Source organism: Canariomyces notabilis (genome assembly GCF_033297395.1).
Source record: "Canariomyces notabilis strain CBS 508.74 unplaced genomic scaffold N656scaffold_2, whole genome shotgun sequence".
NCBI lineage: Eukaryota > Fungi > Ascomycota > Sordariomycetes > Sordariales > Chaetomiaceae > Canariomyces > Canariomyces notabilis.
In genome coordinates, this window is record NW_027041824.1 from 1,328,992 (window position 1) to 1,348,376 (window position 19,385).

The window sequence follows — 19,385 nt, forward strand, 5'->3', positions numbered from 1 at the left end:
AGAGCAGACATTTAGCGATAGAATTGTACTAAATTCGCACATTTTAGCTAGGAATTGACTAAGCTATAGTTGTTGTAAGTGGTAGGTTGTATGGCGACGCAGTGGACGCGAGGGACGCGATTTGGCTAAGTGGGGTGAGCCCACAAATACTTTCGCACCCTGATTTTACATAGCGTAGTTTGGCATTGCTAATATCAGTATCCATACCTCGATCAAACGTTATTTGAGGTTAATGTATGGATACGGAGTATGGGGCAGCCTTCCGCGGCAATCAAATAAAATTACGTCATTATACATACATTGCCCGTGCGGCAAGCCCAACCGTTTTGTGTTGAGAGGACCCTGCGCTGGGCAGTGAGACAGGCGGGAGGCGGCGACAAAAGAGTTGCTGCCATGTTCTACCGCCAAACCCTAAATAGATTTCTACTGTATTGTACGGATATGTCCATACCAAGTGCACCTCCTCTTCCATGCTGCCCATCCAGCAATTGATTCAACTGCATTATAAGCTAGGCGTATGGAGTTACGTTGATCAATTACGAGTCAGGCACGAGAGTCGTTTGTGATCAGTGACTCCGGAACAAGCCGAGAAAGGAGCGGGCCACCTTACCAAACGAACGGGCATTTCACCCCCGGTCCGCCGAGAAATTGGAGTTTCCGTTTTCGGCTGTCTTAGGACTCTTTCCCCTGCCTGTTCCCTATCTGCACCGAACACGCGAACGAAAGGATTCACTAGTCACCAAGCTCCTCGCGAATGGTGCTGCACTAGCTATACATACCTTTCCTTGACCATACAATTCAAGTGAGCTTTCTCAGAGACTCGATCCTGACTCTGAGGGCATGGCTGGTACGGTACTTGCACAACTGGCCTTGGCTGGGTAACCGAAACACAAGTTTGTCGGCGGACATGAGACGAACGAAATCCGCCGCCACTGAATCTGTACACTAGGTTTGCATCGGATCTCGTGTGCATTTTTTATAGCGGAAGGTGTCCATGCTCGTGGGACCCAGCCTCTATCGGACCGTCCCCGTTTACTTCTTTGCGTCTGTCTTCTAAGCAGAAGGGCACCTCCGTCCATAAACACACACTTTGTCGCCCGGACTCTCACAGAGGAACCATTGCGCGGGTTGATCCTCCCTAAAGAGTGTCAACTCCCGGTCGGCGAGTGGCATCTCGCAGTCGCTCGGATTCATTTGGTACTTTCTGGGCCTGAGAACATGGATTCCTCCGCCGTGCTCCTGAGCAGGCCTGCGCCCGACCGGCCAGGGCTGCCCTTAGCGTTGGCCCAGTTTATAGCTCAGACATCGTGCTCGGGTTATACCAACTTTCATGACGAGCCACTGTCAAAGCCAGGAGTCGAAGACTCAATACGGGCGGTTGAACAGGATACGCCGCGGACTGAGTCTCCACAGCGACCACCCCAAAGGGAGCAAACGCCGACGACAGACAGGGAACAGGATGCCCCGCCTGTCGACTGGCTGGCGACTCGATATCAACTTCTACCAAGGAGGAATCAGGGCAGAAAGGCCGACTGGATCTGCGCCTGGAGCGAGGCAGTCAGCGCGCATGGCGAAACAACGTACTGCGCCTGCTCGGAACCCGTTGACGGGGACACCGTCTCGAAAAAGAGGTCAAGCGGGCTCGCAGGCAATGTCAAGGCAATTTTGCAGGTGAAGAGCCACGGCGATAAGCCCGCGGCCGATCTCGAGCAAGACATATGCGAGCATTGCTGCAGGCCGGCGCCGCCTCCCGGTGGCAATCCTGCAAGCTCGGTGGGCGAGAGATTGAGGCTACCGCGAGGTCGTAGCTTCACTAGGAAGATGAGCAGCCTACTTGAGCGCTTGAAGGCTCGCCAGAGTAGGCACGGACGTGGACCATCCGCCGAGGTTGGGAATCAGACTTGGCCCAAGGACTATCAGCCAGAATGGGCGACAGTTCAAAGACGGGCCTTGGTAAAGCCGCCCAGCCCAACAGTTGAAAAGTCACGCAGCATGGACATTTTCCCGTTATTCAACCGCCCTCGGATTGCCACGCCCTCGTCCGAATCCACCGGCCTCAGCGACTCGGATATGCCACGGGCGACCGAGGGTCTATCGAGAAGCATGAGCCGCCTCAAACGGGCGGCCGCTTTGCTCCAGCGGACTAGCAAACCGCACTTGGCCAAATGACTTGGAGAGGTGTGGTTGAGATGTCCATTCAATCAGCGGAAGGCACCCACTGGCAAAGTTACTGCCTGCTCTTCGCCATCTCGGGCCAAAACAACAGTATTTCCATCACAGGGATGCAATGGACCGCTTGAGTGTTCCCGGAAGGATATCCGGTGAGTAAGGGCAAAAGAGTTCGCCAGAATCTAGCCCACAGAATGGAACCTTCAGCTGCAGATTGCGAATCTCCGGCGGTTGCCGCGCCCTAGCTAGTTCTGGCACGAGAAGTGGCCATTTCGAAGTTTGGCCAGCACACCGTCACCGTCGAAGACAAGGCTTTAGGCCTTTAGCCGTTATCATGGCAACACCGGCCGGGCCGGCGCCCAGGCGAAAAATTCGCCTCGCTAATCAGGACCGGAGCTATGCCTTCACAGCCGGCTTACCTTGGAAAGTTGCCTGTTGTTTTGAAGCTCAGGAGGTGATTTGCTTGCTGAAACGTTTGGATGAGTTTACGGCTGGGCATTGGTAGCGGGCTTTTGGATAGCCCCTCAACCTCCCCAGCCTTCCACAGGTGCAAAACGCGATGCGGAGTCACCGGTTAGCCTGTTGGTCTTATAGTCCAGGTTCGACTGGGACAGCGAACCAAGCTGCCTGTGATCAAAGTACCGTCGGGAAAAGGCCACATACACGCTCTAGGATAGGACGTGGAAGAAGGTTAGGGACAGAGCGTCAAATGGGAATGGACATTGTTGGTGGAACCAAGGCGAGACCCATCACGATTATTAAATATAGTACCTAATACAAGTTGCTGACATGCTTCAAAAACTGTTGATCGAGTCTCAATCAGGGGTGTCTAGACATGTTCCCATTCAGCAACCTCGCACATTCCAGTCCTGCCAATACGGAGAGCGTGCCAATGCCATATAACTACCGGTAGTTGGGGGGCCAACCTGCGTTTGTTAAGAGGATCATGAAGGCTGATGATTGCTTTGTCTGTTCAACAAGCCACCGAGAGAATGAAAAGGAGTACCATATTGCACAACGCCTTGGGTTATGTTTCTTCATATTGTTAAGCAGTACGGAAAGTGACGGGGTTAAAAGCACTTGACAAACACAACCGGGGGATATCTTGTGACGGAATCTTTCCTTGCCTCCCTTTCCCTTTCCCATTCTCATGAAATCCTCCCTGGGGCTAGTCCAGGGGAAGGAACACGAAACCAAAATCCCGAGATATAGGGGTGACGACACTCCGAGTTAACACACTCACTCACCCTCGGGCTGAGGGGCAAGTATAGAGAGAATGAGAGACCCGGCCTTAAAAGTTAAACCATAGGTAAGCCATTCGTAAGGGGTTAGGAAGGAGAAAGAGATGATCGAAAGGCAGATATCTACTACACACACGGGTGGTGAAAACGGGTCAGGCCATGGTTTGGCTTAGATGTGTATTTGCCTCGACTCGACCGTGTAAGGAAGATCGACTTTGGATTTGACTTTGCCCTTCCCCCGTACGTTTGGGCGACACAACAGGGTCTAGCCCGGAGGGAAGGAAGCGAAGCGAAAGAGAAAAAAACGAGATTGTAATAAAGAGCAATAAGAAAAAGTTCCAAGCCCCTGCATTTTTCACTTCTCCTCCCCCCAAACCCCCAACTTCAGACCAACTCCCTTGCACAGTTCCGGCCCTTGCCTTGACCCCATGCGCCGCCGCAGACTGCGTCCACCGGCAAACCCAGTTCGGACAGCATATGGCCAGTCTCCCGTCGTAGTAAACTGGAGTTCAGAATGAAGCTACGCAGAGTCCAGCACGGTATTCGATTGCCGCTTAAGCTCTTGGGCTTCTAAAGCGGCACCAGAAATGGACCAGAGAAAAACGAACAAGCCACCCCAAGCTGCTTACTGCTGCTGCTCAGGCGTGGGCTCCTCGGGCTTGCCATCGGTGTCCTTCTCGACCTTATCCTCCTTAGGAGCGTCAGCAGCACCCTCGGGCTCGCCATTGTCGGACGAGGTCCAGAGGGTGAGATTGTCCCGGAGAAGCTGCATGATGAGGGTGCTGTCGCGGTACGACTCCTCCGAGAGGGAGTCAAGCTCGGCGATTGCGTCGTCGAATGCCTGCTTGGCGAGGTGGCAGGCCCGGTCGGGCGAGTTGAGGATCTCGTAGTAGAAGACGGAAAAGTTAAGGGCCAGACCCAAGCGGATGGGGTGCGTCGGAGTCAGCTCCGTCTGGGCGACATCGGTAGCGCTCTGCGAAAAAGGAGGAACTGGTCAGTGATGCCTGGTAGCCAATGCGCGAGGGCCAACTAGCAACCCTACCTTGTAAGCCTCGTGGGCAGCAGTAGCGGCAACCTTGCGCTTCTCGCCGGATGCGAACTCGGCGAGATAACGGTGGTAGTCACCCTTCCTAAAGAGCACAGGCACGTGAGAAACAGAAGGTCAAAGAGGAGGCGGGCGGCTGGGCGCAGCTGAGGAATGGCAAGCGCTAGGACGTACATCTTGTGGTAGAAGACCTTGGACTCGCCTGTGGCGGCATGGGGAATAAGGGACTCATCCAGGACATCGAGGACGTCTTGGCAGACCTTCTCCAGCTCGCTCTCGATCTTGTGACGGTACTCGCGAATGGTAGCGACGTGCTTATCGGAGCCCTTGGATTCCTCCTTCTGCTCGATCGAGGAGATGATGCGCCAGCTGGCGCGGCGGGTGCCAACAACGTTCTTGTAGGCCACTGAGAGCAGGTTGCGCTCGTCAACGGTTAGCTCGCCGCCCAGCTTGGCCACCTCCTTCATGTATGTGACCATCTCATCGTAGCGCTCGGCCTGCTCGCAGAGCCGGGCGAGGAAAGTCTTGCTGTGATTTTTTTTCACCCCGCGGTTAGCAACTGAGAGCGGCTTTTGGCGGACGCTGCTCCGGACGACGGAGTGACACACCTTTCGCGCTATAGAGGGCAGAACTGGTTAGCGGCTTGAGTCCCAGGAAGCAGTAATAGTAATGCATCGGGGTAGGACTTTGGCAGAGGCTATCGCCGGCCCGCGAAGTGCTATCTTAGGGAGGGAAAGAAAGGCGGCTTCACGATCATGAACTTACTTCGTTCGCCATTTTGGGTGGATGGTAAAATAATCCTGGTCGGGAGCTCGGTTTAGTAAGAGAAAGAAGAAGAGGAATGAGATATTGGTTGAAGCTTCAGGTCGTCGGGAGGAGATATCCCAGTTGCTTCTTTTTTCCCTTGCGATGGTTTTGTTCTTGAGGTTTGGAGGTGGGCTCAAGCGTTGAGCAAAGGGACTCGCGGCGAGGATTGAAGGCTTCCCCTCTGCAAACCCTGTCGGCGGGTGCAAATCTTAACCGGGGTCCCTGTTTTCCCAATGAAATTAGTATTACATTTTGCGCGTTAGCACGTGACTCCGATGCCAGCTTATTTCCCAGTAAAATTGGCGTTCCACCCTAACACTTTTGCTCCACGCTTTCATGCCCATTGCCCACACCACAATCGCACCGCAACTTCAAGGTGTAATGTAATGGCCGTTTGTCCTACATCAAACGCCCCTCATATTCCAGCTTTTGAGGGCTGTAAATACAACACTAGCCTTTACTCGCATTATCTCTAGTGAGAGCAGAGAGTCATTGGGCAACTTCGTGGCCCATCACGCTTCTTTGGGACCCGCCAACCTAATGGGCTCCATGTCTTGTCAGGCCCCTCACACGCTTCAGAGTCGTCGTGTCAGATCCAATCCTTTTCGACCAAGATACCTAACCAACCGCTGGGGTTCTCAGGCCTCATCGTCCGCGGACTGAGCCTATCCAAGGCGCGGGCTGACATGGAGGGGCTGCACGTCACACGACGACAGGAAAAAGGCCTCTGGACTCAATCAGAGCAACCCTTTAGCAGCATTTGCTTATCAGTGCCCGCTTCGCAGTATGTCAGCCTTGTTCCAAACTTGGCGGCACTGTATGTAACAGTACATACTATGTACCTCAACTTGCTACGCAAGAGGATAACATTAGTCCTGAGTAACTATTCTGGAAACCTCAGATCATGATGTTTTCAGCTGGTGGCAGTCATAAGGCAAGGCTTCACGGGGCCGCTCCCTCTTCCACCCCTTTTTGTTGACGAGGGGTAGCATGTGTTCATGAATGAGAATGCGTGAAGTTGCCAGGGTACTGCACTAAATAAGTGAAGGTGGGGAGCCAGGCAGACAACTCATCACGGGAGATGGGAGATGGAAGCGGCTAGAAATATCACAACGCTTGGTCCACTCACGTTTCTCCCCTCCTCTTTTATACGTAGTCCATTGCTTAGTCTGTGCGCTGCTGTGCTCCGAAACGACTACATTACACTACACTAACCTTGGTCCTGACGCTGTATCATGACGATTGTCATGCGAGGGAACTGAATGCCTCAACGCGGGGTTGCATACACAGCCTCTGTCTCTCTAAGGCCCAAGTCGCAATAATGCAGTGAAAGCACGAATTGTGTTACTCTCTCGTTTCCTGCGGCTGCGGTTCTCGCTTCGGCAACCCAACCTTGCCAGCACCCGCCAATCGGCACCGATGGCATGTTCCCGAATTTGGGATGATAACTAGTGTAAAAGTCACGCGACCCGACAAGTCCTTTGATATCTCGAGCTCGCCGGGTGCGGAAATAACTGGATAGGTATGAGACGAGGTTCAGTTTGCGTCTTATTACTTTCAGAATGATGATATTCATGAATCTCCACCAAGATAACTATGGCATGGCCTGCTTGATTAGAACCGACACATGCTTGGCGATGTCCCCGGTTCACCCGAGGAGTGAGGTCCGGTGCGTGTGTACTTATAGCAGGCTTCAGGACTTGTGTCCTCTGCGTGTATTATCGAGGATAATGCTTGGATGTGTATATGATCCGCCGGACTCAGGCCAACCAAACTTGCCAATTTCTTGTAGAATACAACCCCAAAACGCCAGCGCTGAATGCCATCTGAACAAAAGTCGTGAATACTACAGGTCTCGTAACTCAGACTGACCGTCACACCTCCCCCTGCCCCAGTCCGCCGGATCACCTCCAGGCAAACAAAGTCCCAATCTCCAGAAGTAGTCCCGGTGAGCAAACAATAGCTGCCACAACTTCAACCTTGCCGGGAACCAATTCCGACTTATCTTCAACGTCTCGTCATCGTCCGGCGTTGCCTTTCCAGTCAATAGCCCAACAACCCAACGTAGCCAGCCCGCCGTCTCGGCGCCCCCAATACATGCCGGGTCGTCATCTCCGTGACAGAGACGCAAGTCCTCAGGTTCCGGCGGTAGGTCCGACTTCTCGATGTACACCTCCCCGGCATGCGAGCGGTATCCCCATTCAGTCAGCGGGAGCAGCGGTACCGGATCCCCAGCATGCGTAACCCGGCGGTAGGATAAGCCCTCCGTATCCCTCTGGTCCTCCTCGTTTGACAACCCAAAGGCCCTGTCAATATACTCGGCCAGCTGCTTATTCCCGACCCTTGGCTCTCCAAAAGTGGTGATCATGACATCTCCCCACCCCAGCGAAAGGGTAAGCTCCAGCGCCGCCAGCGCAGCGACAGCCCCGCCGAGACTGTGCCCGATCAGATGCACAGAATACCCGGGGTGCGCCTCTCTCGCGGCCTTGAGAGCGGGGAGCACCGCCTCTCTCGCATTCCTCCACGAAGCCATGAAGCCCATGTGCACGGTACAGTTTTCACATCTCCTCCTCCCATCACCGCCCTCGTCACCATCCCCATTGCCGTCTCCGGGTGCCGGATAGGGCACATATTCCTGCGGCACGGTGGACAGGTCGACAATGGTATTCGATATGCTGTAAGTGCCCCGGAACGCCACAATAATCGCCTTCTCGCCGACGCCATGGTCCACGGCAATGTAGCCGCAGCTGTCGCTCAGGAGTACGCCCGTGTTCCATGTGCGGATGAGATGGAGGGACGGGAAATCCTTGCAGCGGGAAGCGCAGGAAAAAGGCGGCGAGATGCCCGTCGTGCCCACGCAATAGGTGATGTCGACCAGGCGAGCAGTCCGTTCGAGCGAGGCGAAGAAGGTTGGGGAGACGCCGCCGCCGCCACTCGTGCTCCCGCTGCCGGGGAGTAGCCTTTCATGATTTTGGCGCTGGGAGGAGAGGTGCTGCTGCTGCGGGACTTCAAGGGAAGGTGGCGAGCTGGTGACGGGAACGAGAAATATTGAGAGGAGTTTGAGAAGTCGCATGTCGGGAACTTGGATATGTAAGTAAGTAAATTCCAGATAATGCCAATATGAAAGCGAGGCCGGGGCAATTCAAGAGTTCTCGGTTGAAAGCTCAGCTTTCTCGCCGAACTCAAGTCGATGGATCATGGCTGCCATTAGCCGAATGGCATCGCGTGACCTTCAAGTCACCAAGCGAACAGGGCACGAGCACAAGCGTTATTGCGCCAGCCCTTTCGTTTGGGAATTGGTACTGCTAGCGTATGTATCTTGCAGTAAATATAGCCCGCCAGAATGTCTCTAAATGCGCTCGCCGGTTGAAGGTACTGCCCCAAATATTTGTTTGTCAAGGGCGATGAGGAGTTGTCTTGAACAAGCTCTATGAGAGTGGTGACGTGAGTTTGGGAAAGCTTGGCGGATCGGTTTCTTGTCTTGGCTCGAGCTTGGCTAACGTTAGCGTTGCGCGAGCTTGGGTTGAAAGCCACACTCCAGATATCCGGCCCATACAGTGCGAGCTAAAGGAACGAGCACTGAGAACTAGTAGTCCTGAGCACTTCAAGTTCCCAGGTGGTTTTCAACTTCATCTAGAGGTATGCAGTCAGTGCCTAGGTGGATATACACCTTATCAATCAGGATATGGAGTAAGTTCTCAGACTGTTTACCCCTCTGTATCATATTGGAGTTGGACCCAATTAGACCTACTAAGTTACTAGCCCATCAGTCGACTTCGTAAAGACTCTCTAAAGCTGTGCTCAAGACCATTAGGGCTAGCGTTATGATCCTAGGTTGCAATTCGTCAGGCATGTCATGATGGTTACAAAGTTCTAACACTATAGTGATTTCAAGAGTCCGGTTGTAAGAGTCTCCCAGCAGTACTGATCTTTCTTAGATATGGACTCCTAGGTAGGGAGAGGTGGGCATATCAATTCACTCTGAGTTTGGCCGGCGAGGTAAGTACTCTCAACCTTCTCAAGCAGCAAAGCCGGGCACATATTCATCAACCCAAAGTTACCAGGTACTCATATTGTCGATACAGGCCATTACCCGTGATGGACCATAAGGCCATATCTTCCCCCAGGCTTTCCATGCTTGAACGAGTGGGAAGAACCGAGTAGGACTCGGAACATCCCGAAACCAAAGTAATACAAAGGACTGAAAGGGAGTGAAGAGTGACTTCGCTTCGAGCAGGAAAGCCAGTTTACTTGCTTCAGTTGTAGTAGCACCCGCTCGTCTCGCTACGTGGCAGGACCATCGGGTGAGACTTTCCTTCAGTTGAATCGGGTAGTTGCAGTCTGACCAGACAGTCCTAGAAGATCCCTGTTGGTTCGACAAACGCTGGAGTATTACAAGATCACAGGGATTTGGAATAACCTAGAGGCGTTTGACTTCAAATGTATATGTTTCGGAAAGGACCTCTAGTGAGCTTAGAAATCCTAGACTGCGAGTTATTTTATTTTTTTTTTCTCCCATCCCTCCTCAACGTACAGGCACGGTGATTCACTGCCTCTCAAGCACACTCTTGAAGTCCTCAATTTTTGCTGTTCAACCTCTTGCGGACACTCCCGCGATGGTGCAAGCTATCTTGGGCGTAGCAACCGCCATTTCTGGCGCGGCGGCGTTCCCCATGTACCTTATCCCCAATTCAATGCTCAAGGCATCATTCGATAATAAGGATTGCATCTTTCCCAAAGGTTTCGTCATTCAGGGGTTCCAGATCTGGTCACCTACCAAGGCAAACAATCACACGACGACCGTCATCGACTTCCACTACTCGGACTATAGTACCAAGATCGAGACTGGGTGCCACTACAACTCGACCTCGGTAAATGTTGGCCCGGAAGGACTAGTCGCTAGATATGCCTGCAACAACGCCATCGTGCAGTTCATTTGGCAGAATGGCACGCTTACCTTGATTGAACGAGCGTGTCCGGAGCTCGACCTGTGAGTTCCCTGGGCAATGGGGATCCCGGTTGCCCATGTGAATGATGAGACTGATCGTGACAAACAAAAAGATCTCGTCCCTTCGAGGCTGCAGGCTCCGTCCGCCCCGAGCTAACCTGCGTGGATGCTGAGCCGAGCAGCGAGAGGGGAGAGGGGAAGAGTTGCTTCCCAACGGAGGGAAGAATGATAGCTGCCAACTTCACCAGCCTTCAGCCTACACCAAGATAAGGGCACCCTCATCTTTGACCACGACATGGGCAGCGCTGGTCATGATTTCATGGCTGGCGGTATCCGGGACAAGGATTCTGATCGGCACCTATGGCAGGTCATGATTAGCACTGTTAAGTTTGAATAGAAACTACTTCGGCATTTGGTAACAGACTACTCCGTATACCGTTCCGACTGCTGACTGGTATACCGTAGGAAGTACATATTGGTCTTGGCCGATGACCTTATGCTCGCCCATTGGCTTCGTACTGCCGCAAACTTCAAAGACAAAATGTTCATGGAGGCAGATTGGGTCGTACTTTGAAGAAGTTGAAGTTCCAAGGAACGGTACAACGTGAACTTCAGTTGAGTAGGTACAGTACGCGTACGGAGTAACTCCTCAGCCACATCTACTAAGACTTCGCCGCATCAAATCAGCCACCTCCACAACCTAAAATTTAGCCCTCGATTCCACAAAGTTGAAGAGAAAAACTCCACATGAGCGACGAGGACCAGCAACCGATATCCACTTACCCCGGCGATAAGAGCTTGGTTGATAACACTAGGAACAAACAATGGCCAAGGATACACCCAAGTCCGGCATTGCTCAGGGCCTCAACAAGGGTCATGTACGTCCTGCCTCTTCTCGCTGTTGAATCTCTGCTCTGCTCTACGTTTTGTGTGCCAAACCAAAATTCCACTGCCCTCAACTTCCCTCCCGGAGATGAGAACGTGGAAGGTGGTGAGGTGGTTGGAGGGATGAATGCAAGATAATAGTTACAGAATGGTTCAAAAGACTGACCAGTCCCTCTGCATCTGCTCGCGCACTATAGAAGACCACCCCTCGCGTCACCAAGCAGCGTCCGGCACGGACCAAAGGGCACCTGAGCAAGCGGACCCAGTTTGTGCGGTCCATCGTCAAGGAGGTTGCAGGGTAAGTTCGAGTCTTGCGCGGCGCCCAAATACTGTCTTTGCCGGAAAGAGGGGAAACGGAAAGGAGGAAGAAAAGACGGAGCTTTGTGATGCATGCGGGTTGGCTGGAACATCACCGATCGAGGGCTTGGTTAAGCGGCCTTGCCCTGTCCCATGTCCGGCAAAGTGGACCTACGGCTGGCCCGGAGTGCCGGACAGTTCCACATCTCGGCCGGGGCTCTCAAGATGGCTATGGTTGGTGGTTGATGGCTGATGGCCGATGGCAAAACCATTCTCATACAATACGGTTGAACTGGTATAGAATGAAGGGGGAGGTTGAGGAACCAGCCATCAGGCGCTGATGCTAACGGGCCGCTTGACAGTCTCGCTCCGTACGAGCGCCGAGTCATTGAGCTGCTTCGCAACGGGAAGGACAAGCGGGCGCGCAAGTTCTCCAAGAAAAAGGTATGCCTCCTCCCTCGCGGTCCGACATCCTTTCTCTGCGTGCCCTCGTCTGACGACTAGACAGCTCGGCACCTTCGGACGGGCAAAGGCAAAAGTCGATGAGCTCACGCGCGTCATCGCCGAGTCACGGAGGGCTGGCCACTAAGTGCATCAAAACTATATAGTTATAATGAAGTTATGCCAGTTCATCGCCTTGATGAGGTGTTCAGCACGCTGAATGAAGATATTCCATGGCTAGGCATTGAAACTCATTACATGCGCCTGCATCTTATCACCGTTGTATCCTGTCATGAGACTGCCTAATAGCATTATGGCATCAACTATTCACACCGGCGAATGCCACAGTTTAGATCGAGATGGTAGGCCGCGCTCTGCCGCCAGGCAGACGCTGCCACTTGCCATTGATTAGAAATCTCTGGCCAGTGCTAGCATGATAGCCTTCTCTCAGAAAACTGGCTTAGAAGGCGGCAACCACTATAGCCAAGTGGCCGGCTTGCTGAGTGCAAGAACACAAGATTGTGTTACTGACGGCCTATTTATTTCTTGCTAAGCCTAAGAAAGTTGCTGAGTTTCTTTTTGACCGCCTCGGGGTCCATGCCGCTCTTCTCCTTTTTGACCGGCCTATTCGAAGGGCCAGCAGCATCGGCTTCCTCGTCTGCGGTGTCTTGCGGAATCTCAGGAATGACAACTTCTTGAGCCTTACTAGCCACACTGTTCTTGAGGAACGGTCCGTTGCGTAACGTATGGGGCACCGAGTCGTCCCACAGAAGGTGCAACATTTCGCGGCCTTTGAGGCGGTATCCAGCAATTAGACGTTTGTCGTCCTCCTGGATTAGAGTCTTTGGCCCCGGTATGATAAGCTTGAAAGGCTGGGTGGGGTGAGCCATGAGACTGCGAATGGCTTGGTAAAGGAAGGCGCCAGTCTCCTCCGGGGTAACTGTCCATACTGCCGAAGTCTGGTCTGGGAATCGAACCTTGACCTCTACCCTGGTGATCTTGGCAAGCCTGGCCGCTTCCTCGGCCGCTTCAGCTGCCAGCTCGGCGTCCGACTTCAAACGGGTGTTCTGGGCTCGTTGTTGCAAGTGTTGTTGGCGCAGCTGCGCATGAGCAATTGTCGGCTCGTAAACCTCATCATCCTCATGGATCCGGGCAGCTGCTGGGGTTGATGATGAGGGTGCTGAGAAGACACCAATGGGCTGTAGGGGGTCGGCATCTACCGCGGCTTCTGGCGGAGGTTGGTCGGGGCGTTCGGGCCCGGCGCTCGGCTCTATTGTCGCGACCCTCGTTGCTTCCTCAGCGGTACCAATTTCGTTCTCGGCATTCGGTGTCTCTTTGGCAGGAGTAGCATCTGTCCGGATCGCCGCCAAAGCCGGAGGTGCCGTAGGCGGCTTGTTTTCCTCAACCTTAGGCTGCTCTGGGTCGACTTCGTTGAGGTATTGACCAATCTTCTTCATAGCCTCAAACAGCGTTGTGTCTGTAAGCCTGAACGAGACTCTGAGGGCGATGCTCCCGGAGCTAACACCACACTGTGACAGGGATTTTTGAAGATCTTCCAGGGCTGAATACTCCCTATTCATAATATTCACAACAGGGGCCTCGTAGTAGAGCTGGCCACTGTTGGTGCCCTTGGGCACTCCTCTGTCGGTAATGTTAAGACCGGCCTCAGCCGTTTCGAACTGGCGCAACACTTTCCACAACGTCATGTCGCTCGGTAGCTTCTTGGTATACCGCTGGCCGTTGACATCAAGCGCGATGGACACGACCGAAGCGCTTTTCGATTTTTGCACGAGCTCGAGCTTAGCTCCGGGACCGAGGCCCGACGTCCGGAACGGCCCAGCTAAATCAACGAGCTTTTGTTTATATCTGTTCATGTTAGCTGCGGCAGTGGAAAGTAAAGTGGGTGTAGTAACGTACTTAAGCTCATACTTGTCACTGTTCAGGTTGAACTTCCTGCAAGCCTCGCCCAGTACATCCACCATGTAGGTCCCTGGAGTGACCTTAATCTTGACTCTCCTCAGATCGGTTGAAATAACCTCGACATGAGCAGCCATCTTGCACTTTACTTGTGCGATGCGCTGGGTCCCTCGAGCAAAGTAGATAGTTCACTCTCCTCAAACAGAACCTGAGTCCCGCGTGCTGGCAACTGCGAGAGGGCTCCCTCTGGCCGGCCCAACCGGGTTCCAAAGCTTCGATGGCAATCAGATCGATGCAAAGACAGTATTATGATGGCTCCCTGCAGGCGCTGGATGACACCGGTTGGATTTGTAGAGACGAGGGGACGCGAAATGGAGATGCGTTTTATGATAAGGTTCCTCAGCCTTGTAAGCGACCGCTGTTGGTTGACTTGGTTCAGGCTCTGGGAACAGTGAGCTCGACAAAGCGGATTGTACACGTAATCCGCTTCCAGATCGAAACTATCAGTTTTGTGTCTCACTCCGTAAGCTAGTAGTTGCCCGAGTGGAAGCCAGTAGAAGCTGGAGGATAATGAGCTTTCGGGTAGGATCTTGCGCGGTGGGCTGAAGCCTGATGATGGAGGGGCAATGGAATTGAGCTGCGACCTGACGCCACAGCGTGGAGGGGGAGCTCTCCCCAGGCGCAATCTTAGCGCCGTCCAACACCGCCTTTCATGGAGCAGGCCCCCTTGTCGGTGGACAGTGGACACCACCTCCCAAGCCACGCCAGCTGCGGGTTGCCTTGCACGTCGACTCCAGCGCAGTCTTCCTGTCAGCTAGAGCTCCAACCAACCTACCTGTCCAATATCTTAGGGCTGATTGATTGACGCACGATAACAGCAACGACATCTGCCCGACGACCGTGATTGAGTTTATCTACAGCGACCGGGCCAGTACCTAATAGACGGGCTAAAACACCACTCTCTAATCGATCTTCTTGACCACGTCAATCGGGACCGCGCTTCCGTTGGCTCTTCCGCTGATAGCTTCTCAGCATCATCCATACACAGTCAAGATGGTATGTTCGAGCTCGCTGTCGCAACTCCCTGCCGATTGCTCAGCTAACGTATTACTCTCACAGTCATCTCCTTTCTCAATAAGTAACGCTCTCCCACCACCAAACGACCCCCCATCCTCAGTCTCCCATGCTCTCTCTAACACGGGGAAACCAAACCAGACGGCGGTGCCTGCGTGGCCATGGTTGGCAAGGACTGCGTCGCCATAGCCTGCGATCTGCGGCTGGGCCTGCAAGCACTGACGGTGTCCAACAACTTCCCCAAGATCTTCCAGTACGGCGACAACGTCTTCCTGGGGTTGACGGGGCTGGCGACCGACGTGTCGACCGTCTCGGACCTGTTCCGGTACAAGGTCAACATGTACCGGCTGCGCGAGGAGCGCAACATTGCGCCCCGCACCTTTGCCAACCTCGTCAGCAGCAGCCTCTATGAGCGCCGCTTCGGCCCTTACTTTGTCAGCCCTGTCGTGGCCGGCCTAGACCCCAAGACGGGCCAGCCCTTCATCTGCGGCTTCGACAGCATCGGGTGCATCGATTTTGCAAAGGATTTCATCGTGAGCGGGACAGCGACGGAGCAACTCTTTGGCATGTGTGAGAGCTTGTGGGAGCCGGACTTGGTGGGTCATATCCGTTACTTTTCTCTTAACCGCTCTCCTTTCTTTGCTGACTGCGTATCCACCTCCACCCAGGGGCCGGATGCACTCTTCGAGACGATATCACAAGCCCTCCTTAACGCTGTCGACCGCGATGCCCTCTCGGGCTGGGGAGCCCACGTTTACATCATTGAGAAGGATAAAGTGACGAAGAGGCTGCTGAAGGGGCGGCAGGATTAAGGACGTCTAGAATGAAGCAAAGGATGGCCGTATTCGCTAGAATACGCGGCGCTGTATCAGTAGGCCATGTCGAGACACCAATCGATATCTAAAACAAACATCACAGCAAATTCGTACATGGGGACCCTGGGCGATACACGGTTACACTCTAAATGACTCTATATAAGAACCCCTGGGCTGCAACACTAGACTATCTTCTAGTATACAAGATCTATCTATCTTGTGCGATGCTAGTCCTCTAACTCCCTGTTCTATTGCTCCTTCTTCGCCTTGGGCAGCAGGTGAGCCGATTTTTGTACGAAGAATGTCCGTTCCAAAAATTTGAGCCCTTCATCGAGGAGGCTGGAGAAGGTCAGCAAAATGATTATCAGATATGGGGAACTCTAGAAACTTACATTACAGGCGCGCTGATAACGAGCACTGCCTTCCATTCCGCGCCATTAAGTGGTAAGATCGAGAAGAGGGACTGGAGGAACGGGGTGTATAGCAAGGCGAAGTGCAGTGCCATCGAGAGGCCAATGGCATAGACGAGCATCATATTCTCCCAAACCGGGAGCGTGAGAAGGGACTCGCTGGAAGAAAGGGCGTTCATGGCATTGAACATTTCAATGACAACCAGGATGGAGAGCGACACAGTCGAGCCGGCCTTGGCCATGTCATTGGTGAACATCTCGCAGCCAATCTCAGGGAACTCGGCGGAGCATCGGTGGAAGTGAGACAGCTGATAGAAACTGATCTGCGGGCCCCCAGAGTAGAACATGAACCACCAGGCGTAACCGGCAACCGTAGCGAGACCGACGTAGGTTCCGATAATCAGATAACGGAAGAACAGCCAGCCGCCAATTAGCGCCTCGTCGCGTTTTCTCGGCTGCCGCTTCATGATATCATGGTCCGGTGGGTTGAATGAGAGGGCAGTGGCTGGGAGACCGTCGGTGACCAGGTTTACCCAGAGAAGCTGTACCGGGATGAGGGCCTCGGGCATGCCCAGAGCGGCCGTCAAGAAGATAGACACAACCTCTCCGATGTTGGATGAGATTAGGTAACGGATGAATTGTTGGGTGTTGTTGTAGATGGAGCGTCCTTCCTCGATCGCAACTCCGATAGTAGCGAAGTTGTCGTCGGCGAGCACCATGTCCGCGGCAAGCTTGGACACATCGGTGCCAGAGCCCATAGCCACGCCAATATCGGCCTTTTTGAGGGCAGGCGCGTCATTGACACCGTCGCCAGTCATAGCGACAACCTCGCCTAGCGATTGCAGCAAATCGACAAGCTTGGACTTGTGCGTGGGTTCGACGCGGGAGAATAGGGAGGCATTCTTGGCAGCCTCCAGTTGCTCATTGGGGCTAAGGTTGTCAAACTCGCGGCCAGTGAAGCTCTTCCCAGTCAGATCCTCGTAGGGGCCAAATACACCGATTTGGCGGCAAATGGTCTCGGCTGTGTTGCGGTTGTCGCCCGTGACAACAATGACGCGGATGCCAGCATCTTTGCACTTTTGAATTGCGGCAGGAACCTCCGGACGAGGAGGATCTAGCATGCCAACGAGACCAAGGAGAGTTAGATTCTGCTCTAATGCGGCATATTCGGCAGTCGACTTGGCCTTGTGGAGGAGGGGTTCGTTCTGGACCTGGTCACGGCTGGCTAAAGCGATGACACGAAGACCCCGGTTACCATACTCGACAACCTCTTTGAGAAGGAGATCCGTGAGCCTGCGATCTAGGGAGACCTTCTTCCCATCGCGTCCCAGCAGAGCATGGGTGCACCGTTCAATGATGGACTCGGGAGCGCCCTTTACGAACAGCTTTTGGCTGGCGCCGTTCTGAACGAGAACTGACATGCTCTTTCGGTCGCGGGAAAACTCGTAGGTAGCAAGACGGCCGTACTGTTTCTCGTACCAAGAGCTAGCATAGTGAACCCGGTCCTTGAGATGGCAATCAGAGGGCGCACAGGGCCCAATCTTCTCGACCATGACTCGGAGAGCGCCTTCCGTAGGCTCGCCAACGTTGGAGTAGGTTGCCGTCTGTGGGTTGTAATCAAGCCGGGCGTCATTGCAAAGTGCAGCGACCTCGGTCATCTGTCGCACTGTCGTAGATTGCTCGATAAGGTCTGTGAGAACCTTGCCTTGCAACTTAATGTCGCCTCTCGGTTCGAACGTGGTGCCCTCAACATCCAACTCCTCCAAGTCGGTGCCGTCCCTGTTCAAATAGACGATCTTGCTGACACTCATCTGGTTGGTAGTCAAGGTGCCGGTCTTGTCGGAGCAAATGACACTGCAGCTTCCCAGCGTCTCAACTGATGGTAGACTCCTCACCACAGCATTCTTGGCAGCCATCTTCCGAGTTCCCAGGGCGAGGCAAGTAGTAATGACGACGGCAAGGCCCTCGGGGATAGCCGCAACGCCAAGGGAGACGGCGATCTTGAGGTAGTAGATGGCGCCTTTGGTCCAGTTTCCATGGCTTGGGTCGCTGAAATGGGGAATGTTGATGAGCCAGACCAGGACACAGATGACTGTGATAACCTTGGCGAGCTGGTCACCGAAATCGTTGAGCTTCTGCTTTAGGGGCGTCGGCTCCGAAATCTGGGCGGTGATGCTCTCATGAATGTCGCCGATAGCCGTTCTTGAGCCGGTCAAGACGACCACTGCCTTGGCGTGGCCGGTCACAACGGTGGTCCCTGAAAATAGCATGTTGACTTGGTCCTGCAAAACCGCCTTCTGATCGCTGAGGACGGCACGGCAATCCTTCCCTACACTCTCGCTCTCTCCTGTAAGAATGGCTTGGTCGACGGCAAAGCTATTGCTCTCGATCGCAATCAGTCGGCAGTCGGCAGGGATACGCGCGCCGACAGAGACGTCCACGATGTCGCCAGGCACGAGTTCCTCGGCTTTGATCCGGCGAACCTGCCCATTGCGTACCACATTTGCCTCGTTGGCCGAGTACTCTTGCAGCGCAGCAATTGCCTTCTCGGCGCTGCTCTCCTGGGAGACGCCAACAACCGCGTTGAGAACCAGGATGGTGAGAATGACGATGGGATCGACGAATGCGCTCCAGCCGCCATCCTCCTCGAAAAGCGCCAAAACGAAGGATATAACGGCCGATCCGAGAAGAATAATGACTAGTTGGTCCTTGAACTGTTCAAGAATGAGCTCCCAAAGGGGCGTGGGCGGTTCCTCGGGAATTGCTGTGGAGAGGCATTGTCAACTACTGTGTACAGGCAAGCATCCATATCTCGGGGAGTACTGCATACCATTCTTTCCATATTTAGCTTGTAGCCTGGAGACTTGCTCGTCGGATAGGCCGGTTGTCGGGCGCACGCCTAATGTGTCGAGCACCTCGTCGATGGGCTTCGCGAAGGCATTCTCCATGGTTGCGACAGTGCCGTCTCCGTCTTACTGGCGGCGGGTGATGTCTACTGAGGAGAGGTCTCCGAAACCCGTAATCCTCCCAAGCGGTCCGGTTGAAGAAAAGAGAAGTCAAGCTACAAAAGGACCATGAGCTCAAAAGAACAACAACAGCCTCATGAAAGAACGAGAATGAAAGCGAGTGGATTGGAATTGATCTGGACTACGACAGAAGTCTAGCAGTATCCAGCCCCAGAATCCCATCTGCACGACGTGTCCAGTTCCAACTCTCGCCTCTCGGCACGTTTTATGTGGGATCCCACGCTGACTGGCCGTCCAATCCAGGGCCAGGCTTGCCAAGGCTCCGCCTAACGTGGCTAGCCCCGGGACAGCCCTGCATGTCAAATCGGAT

General features: G+C 53.8%; 9 protein-coding genes across 9 annotated transcripts; 5 read left to right on the top strand and 4 right to left on the bottom strand.

The window, feature by feature from the left end:
* Positions 1-1,218: 1,218 nt before the first annotated feature.
* Positions 1,219-2,169, top strand: N656DRAFT_794755 (uncharacterized protein; the record flags this gene model as incomplete). The annotated part of the gene is made up of 1 exon (XM_064817330.1): positions 1,219-2,169. The coding sequence occupies one exon, from the start codon at positions 1,219-1,221 to the stop codon at positions 2,167-2,169; it is 951 nt and encodes a 316-aa protein (XP_064674016.1).
* Positions 2,170-4,035: 1,866 nt separating this feature from the next.
* On the bottom strand, positions 4,036-5,232 carry N656DRAFT_786810 (14-3-3 protein; the record flags this gene model as incomplete). The annotated part of the gene is made up of 4 exons (XM_064816557.1): positions 4,036-4,383; positions 4,453-4,540; positions 4,630-4,979; positions 5,221-5,232. 4 exons carry the CDS (start codon positions 5,230-5,232, stop codon positions 4,036-4,038), a joined length of 798 nt encoding a protein of 265 aa, XP_064674017.1.
* Positions 5,233-5,938: 706 nt separating this feature from the next.
* N656DRAFT_774717 (uncharacterized protein) lies at positions 5,939-6,197 on the top strand. The gene has a single exon (XM_064814322.1). The coding sequence runs from the start codon at positions 5,949-5,951 to the stop codon at positions 6,168-6,170; it is 222 nt and encodes a 73-aa protein (XP_064674018.1). The 5' UTR covers positions 5,939-5,948; the 3' UTR covers positions 6,171-6,197.
* Positions 6,198-6,845: 648 nt separating this feature from the next.
* Positions 6,846-8,741, bottom strand: N656DRAFT_774718 (alpha/beta-hydrolase). Its single transcript, XM_064814323.1, has one exon. It carries the CDS (start codon positions 8,333-8,335, stop codon positions 7,109-7,111), a length of 1,227 nt encoding a protein of 408 aa, XP_064674019.1. The 5' UTR covers positions 8,336-8,741; the 3' UTR covers positions 6,846-7,108.
* Positions 8,742-9,878: 1,137 nt separating this feature from the next.
* On the top strand, positions 9,879-10,480 carry N656DRAFT_701471 (uncharacterized protein; the record flags this gene model as incomplete). The annotated part of the gene is made up of 2 exons (XM_064810948.1): positions 9,879-10,252; positions 10,324-10,480. 2 exons carry the CDS (start codon positions 9,879-9,881, stop codon positions 10,478-10,480), a joined length of 531 nt encoding a protein of 176 aa, XP_064674020.1.
* Positions 10,481-11,029: 549 nt separating this feature from the next.
* N656DRAFT_774721 (ribosomal protein L36e) lies at positions 11,030-12,306 on the top strand. Its single transcript, XM_064814324.1, has 4 exons — positions 11,030-11,088; positions 11,293-11,393; positions 11,755-11,836; positions 11,901-12,306. Exons 1-4 carry the CDS (start codon positions 11,035-11,037, stop codon positions 11,979-11,981), a joined length of 318 nt encoding a protein of 105 aa, XP_064674021.1. The 5' UTR covers positions 11,030-11,034; the 3' UTR covers positions 11,982-12,306.
* Positions 12,307-12,372: 66 nt separating this feature from the next.
* Positions 12,373-13,887, bottom strand: N656DRAFT_826293 (uncharacterized protein; the record flags this gene model as incomplete). The annotated part of the gene is made up of 1 exon (XM_064818477.1): positions 12,373-13,887. One exon carries the CDS (start codon positions 13,885-13,887, stop codon positions 12,373-12,375), a length of 1,515 nt encoding a protein of 504 aa, XP_064674022.1.
* An 858-nt stretch (positions 13,888-14,745) lies between these two features.
* Positions 14,746-15,832, top strand: N656DRAFT_251589 (proteasome-domain-containing protein). Its single transcript, XM_064809006.1, has 3 exons — positions 14,746-14,806; positions 14,870-15,420; positions 15,493-15,832. The coding sequence occupies exons 2-3, from the start codon at positions 14,986-14,988 to the stop codon at positions 15,634-15,636; spliced, it is 579 nt and encodes a 192-aa protein (XP_064674023.1). The 5' UTR covers positions 14,746-14,806; positions 14,870-14,985; the 3' UTR covers positions 15,637-15,832.
* Positions 15,766-19,237, bottom strand: N656DRAFT_774724 (calcium ATPase). The gene is made up of 3 exons (XM_064814325.1): positions 18,880-19,237; positions 16,032-18,813; positions 15,766-15,978 (listed from the first exon to the last, which is right to left on the bottom strand). The coding sequence occupies exons 1-3, from the start codon at positions 18,995-18,997 to the stop codon at positions 15,888-15,890; spliced, it is 2,991 nt and encodes a 996-aa protein (XP_064674024.1). The 5' UTR covers positions 18,998-19,237; the 3' UTR covers positions 15,766-15,887.
* Between the last annotated feature and the right edge of the window lie 148 nt (positions 19,238-19,385).

Bases quoted from the DNA above. Each gene is read 5' to 3' on its own strand.
- N656DRAFT_774717 (XM_064814322.1), top strand. From the start codon at position 5,949: ATGGAGGGGCTGCACGTCACACGACGACAGGAAAAAGGCCTCTGGACT.
- N656DRAFT_774718 (XM_064814323.1), bottom strand. From the start codon at position 8,335: ATGCGACTTCTCAAACTCCTCTCAATATTTCTCGTTCCCGTCACCAGC.
- N656DRAFT_774721 (XM_064814324.1), top strand. From the start codon at position 11,035: ATGGCCAAGGATACACCCAAGTCCGGCATTGCTCAGGGCCTCAACAAG. The intron at 11,394-11,754 runs GTAAGTTCGAGT...GCCGCTTGACAG, and splicing joins ATCGTCAAGGAGGTTGCAGG to TCTCGCTCCGTACGAGCGCC. The intron at 11,837-11,900 runs GTATGCCTCCTC...ACGACTAGACAG, and splicing joins GCAAGTTCTCCAAGAAAAAG to CTCGGCACCTTCGGACGGGC.
- N656DRAFT_251589 (XM_064809006.1), top strand. From the start codon at position 14,986: ATGGTTGGCAAGGACTGCGTCGCCATAGCCTGCGATCTGCGGCTGGGC. The intron at 15,421-15,492 runs GTGGGTCATATC...ACCTCCACCCAG, and splicing joins GCTTGTGGGAGCCGGACTTG to GGGCCGGATGCACTCTTCGA.
- N656DRAFT_774724 (XM_064814325.1), bottom strand. From the start codon at position 18,997: ATGGAGAATGCCTTCGCGAAGCCCATCGACGAGGTGCTCGACACATTA. The intron at 18,814-18,879 runs GTATGCAGTACT...GCCTCTCCACAG, and splicing joins AGCTAAATATGGAAAGAATG to CAATTCCCGAGGAACCGCCC. The intron at 15,979-16,031 runs GTAAGTTTCTAG...GACCTTCTCCAG, and splicing joins GTTATCAGCGCGCCTGTAAT to CCTCCTCGATGAAGGGCTCA.